Source organism: Ceratina calcarata, unplaced genomic scaffold (genome assembly GCF_001652005.2).
Source record: "Ceratina calcarata isolate Rehan_Ccalc_2016 unplaced genomic scaffold, ASM165200v1 scaffold657, whole genome shotgun sequence".
NCBI lineage: Eukaryota > Metazoa > Arthropoda > Insecta > Hymenoptera > Apidae > Ceratina > Ceratina calcarata.
In genome coordinates this window covers 16624-21434 of record NW_017177823.1, presented here as the reverse complement: position 1 = coordinate 21434, position 4811 = coordinate 16624, and the positions used below count along the sequence as shown (strand labels likewise).

Sequence of the window (4811 nt, the reverse complement as noted above, 5' to 3'; positions counted from 1 at the left end):
TAGCTTTCAACGAAATTTACATTACTTGTTGTAGCGCACATTTTTACAGTATTCTTATACTTTTTATTTCTTTACTTATTTTTACTTTCTGACTTGTTCCTCTTTATGCCCATTTTCTCACTACACGTGCCTTCTGGGCCCTTAACCTATTGAACAGCTGGTCGCATAGAAACAATTTTTAGACTTCTCTTAGTTTTATGGAGTTCTGTTTATTACTCCTCCTTCACTTGTACACAATATAGTATCGATACGAATCAGAATAAAGTATGAAAATCATGTATTGTATTAACGAGGAAATATATTGAACTTTCGCCTAGTTGAATTTTTACCGGAAGTACGAACAAACAGTCCGCGTGCTGATCCGGTTATGAGCACTATCTAACCACTTAATTCAAATTAAGATTGCCTTATTCTAACAAGAATAAAATAAATAATCCTCAACATGTTTAATGTTTCAGGTGACTTGAAATAACGAGTGACAATCTGGTACGTACGCTTGTATTGCTTTACAATAAGGTAAGTGTCTCAATTTCATTTCACATCACAATTTCTACTGCCTATTTTTCTATAATTCTAATTTTTGCTATTTACGTATTGACAGATCTGAAGAAAATGGCGGATAGAGAAAGATTGTACGGAGAAATGATGTCCGCTGTGCTCGAGAGGGATCTCGATAGATTAAGAGAATTAATTACTACTGTTCAATCATTGAATTGGAATATTAATGAATTACCCGAGATTGAAAATGTTAATAGAACTACATTGTTACACATGGCAGTAGTAATGAGACAGAGGGAGATAGCAGAACTATTAATAACCAACGGAGCTAATGTACATGCTGTAGATAGAAGAAATTATACACCGATGCATGAGGCTGCTCGAAATGACGATTTAGAAATAATGAAACTACTTATGGATAACGGTGCCAACATAGCAAATCTGCCCAAATTATTGTTCATTGCTGTTAAAAGGGCTTCTACAGAATTTGTTAAGCTGGTTTTGCAACACATCGATGTTAATGCAATAGATTCAGATGGTAGCATGGCCATACATTCATGTGTTCGCCGTCGTCCCATTAATTATGAAACCCTTAAGCTTTTGATCGTTAAAGGAGCTAATATTGATGCAAAACATAATCATACAACGGCGCTTAATTTAGCCGCCCGAGTCAGAGACATAAATGCCGTCAAGCTTCTGTTGAACAATAATGCGGATGTTAACTGCAAAGAAGAAGACGGTACGACACCGCTTCATATTTTTGTGTCATTTCAGGAAGTGGAAATTTGTAAACTACTCGTGAAGAAAGGTGCATACTTGAATATCAAGAGCGATACAAGACCACCACCGCTTCATGTTGCTGTTTCGGTAGATAATCTGGATATCATGGAAATTTTGTTACGTGCAGGTGCCAATGTAGATTGCGTTGATGGAGATGGAAACACTGCGCTTCATCTTGCTTCTAACATGCCTCACGACCGTCTCACTGCGACCCTTCTAAGATACTGTTCTGACATCAACATCGTTAACCAAAGGAACTTTACAGCGTTAGAATATGCATTAGAAACTACAAGTCCATCATTTATCGTTCTTTTGCAACACGTAATAGCATTGCAGGTTGCTGAGTTTGATGTTCATGCTTTAAACATAGCTGCGATTACCAAAGCAGAGTTTAGAAATCAACAATATGAGGGAGAATGTAAAAGAGAATTCGAGAGAATGAAAAATGAGAAAATCAACAACACCAACATTAGCTTTTATGATATTCTAATAGCAAACATAAATAAATTCCCGAGAAATGAAGATGTTGTCAACTATTTAACACTAAACAATTGCGAAACGGCGTTCCCTATTTATGGTAGTATGATGAAAACTCGTTTTATATTGGGTGTGGAAAAAAATAAGTTGATAGATGAGAGCATTCTAGCTTGTGAGAAGTTATTCAAGCATCCTGATAAAAGTTTGCCCTTTACTATCTGCGTACAGATATGTGGCTATTTTTGTCGCGAAGAGATGAGGAAACTGGTAAACTTATTTAAAAATGATATGTAAACAATTATGGTAATATTAGGGATCATATGCTGGAGGAGTGTATGATGCAGGTGGAGGAGAGAGAAACGAAAGTAGTGCATGAGAGAGTGATAGAGATTTTGGATGGAAGAGGGGCAGGAATAGGGTGGGTGAAGGAGTGGTTAAGGATTAGAGATGGAGAGGAGGATTAGAACAAGAGGAAAGATATGAATAAGACGATATATAAAGGCGTAGGGTAAAGTATAGAACATAAAACCGAAAAAGATGGCCCAAAATGTATAAAAGGGAGTGAGAGCGGACTGAGAGAGATATGGGGACATTAAAGAATGTATGATAATGATAAAAGGCAAAGAGAGAGAGAGAGAGGACAGTTGACAGAAAAAAAGTGTGATTTTCGAAATAAAGAGAAAGGCAGAATAAGATAAAGGCGAGCGAGAGAGATTGGCAGAAGAGTTTTAAGCGGTGCATACCTATATGTATACGGACGCGAAGGAAGTAGGAATGTAGTAAGGTATTTTTGAGATAATATAAAGTAGATTTAAGGTAGCTTAAAACTGTAATCAGAAAGGGAAACAATTAATAAATCATAATCATCAACAATTGTAATATTCAACTCATGTATAGTAACCTCAAGGGATTTCGGGTCAGCCTTGTAAAGTATATCTACAAAATGTGTACTACGTTCTTGATATACTTCGTTCATATCAAGCGTGATATGTTTTAGGTATACTTTATAGAACTGATCGGAAATCCTTTGAGGTCATTGTACATACTTAATCCTAATAAATGTATACTTTGTACTTCGTTTATTAGATACTTCTGAGATAAGATTCTGCCCTTTACTAATAGACGTTTTACATGACATCGTCTCTTCCTACGAAAACATTCTTTAGACGCTGAGTCATAGTTATAGAAGCGTAACAAATCATACCTAAAAACTTTAGTTTGCAGCTGTTAGTCTAATATTTTACTATCCAAATTTATAATTTTTTATTTATTTTTATACGTATATGACCTTTAACCCTTTCGGTACTACTGCCGCCCGTTGGCGGCATCCACTAAACATTCTCTGAGTCCTACCGTCGCCCATTGGCGGCATCCACTAAACATTCTCTGGGTCCTACCGTCGCCAATTGGCGGCATCCACTAAACATTTTCTGGGTCCTACCGTCGCCAATTGGCGGCATCCTTAGAAAGTTATGTGGGTGCTACCACTGCCGCCTAGTGGCACCCACGTAAAGTATGTGGGTATGATTACTCTCTATAGTACGCATTACTTTACTATTCTGTGTTTAAAATTCCCGGCTTTTCCCGGCTGGAAAACTTCCTCGTCCCACGAATGTATAACCGCGGCCAGCCCCTCCGTACCGAAAGGGTTAAATCTGAAACTGACATTTACGTTCTCTTCGCCAAGATAGTAGATCCTCATTTTAGGATAAAATTCTTTCCAACGGTACGGTTGCGGATTTTTTGGCTTTTCGCGAGTCTCACTGGTAAACGGGCACCGGATAACACTAAATGAACCAATACGTGGTCTTGTGACGAATATTCATTTATTGCTGAGGTCAAGTACCTCGTTGTTACCTTCATACACAATGCACAAGTGACGTAATTACAATACAGATCGTGGTCTTAAACGAATGGAGCGTGAACAGTTGCGATCGATTCGCCGAGTCGTGAAAACCGTGACCTTGCACGCTTTGAATTTATTCATTGGGGTCTCAACCAAAAATCTAATACATCCCGATTGTAGATCTAAGTAAGTTGTTATAGCCCTGGGAAAGGGCTAGATTCCTTGTGTTAACACTCTCAGGAGTGTTAGCGAGTGGCTGGCCAAGGGAAAGTAACGATACACCGTGAGTGTTCAAAATTGGTTTATTTTCTCTATTCGGGCGGCTGGTAGCGACGCGTTGAGACTGTTTAGTTGAACTGACGCAAGAGAACTGTCTCGCACAACTAATGTGATCTGAATCAAGAAACTTCTCCAGAGAACTATTAGACTGAATTATCCTCCGCTCTCCAAACGCATCCGCTATTTATTTGGGTCCTAAGACCCGCCTCCACCCACGCTATCGATCGACGCCGTCGATCGCCGGGAACCGCGTTTTCCCTTTCTATACTCAACCCCGAGGAAATGTCCAATCCCTCGGTCGATAACCGCCCTTTTCTCGAACTCCCACGCCTAGGCGGAGTCCGCACCAATCCCCTTCCTTATAGCATCCCTAAACACTTAGGCCCTAAACATCGCGCCGTCCGCGGCCCGAATTGGACCCCCTGGGCCTCGGCCACAGTGGGCGCCGACGCTGTCAGCAGCCATGTGTTTAGACTCAGTCCTCGAACCCGAGTCGATGCTATTTTCTTTTCAATAAGAGGCCATAAATTGACTTCGATAAGTTCGACAGTTATCGAGTCCAGGTTTGTCCTAAAACAGCTTTCTTATCCCGCATTCCAGACGCTCGCTACCTAGCCGTGTCCGTCGACACATTTGCCGTTGACAAGCTCAGCGCGTTCCCGCATTTACCCAAGCTTCGCTTGTGACGTGGGGAAAACTCTTCTTGAGAAAATCCACGCCAGGAACGGCCGTTACAATAATAAATAAATCTACCCGCGCGTCGTCGACCAAATATATTTACGAACAAAAAAGATACCGACTTAAGACTAGACACGCACAATACGACCGATACTTGGGATACGTGAGCTACGCGAGCCAGCCCCTCCCGGAAACACAAGCGAGCCCCTGCAGACGCAATTTCCCTGCCAGATGTCAAGTGCCTGGCGCACAC

General features: G+C 40.6%; 1 protein-coding gene across 1 annotated transcript; it reads left to right on the top strand.

Moving 5' to 3' along the window:
* The first annotated feature begins 612 nt into the window (after positions 1–612).
* On the top strand, positions 613–2219 carry LOC113464957 (serine/threonine-protein phosphatase 6 regulatory ankyrin repeat subunit C-like). The gene is made up of 2 exons (XM_026817774.1): positions 613–2022; positions 2100–2219. Exons 1-2 carry the CDS (start codon positions 613–615, stop codon positions 2217–2219), a joined length of 1530 nt encoding a protein of 509 aa, XP_026673575.1.
* Positions 2220–4811: the final 2592 nt, after the last annotated feature.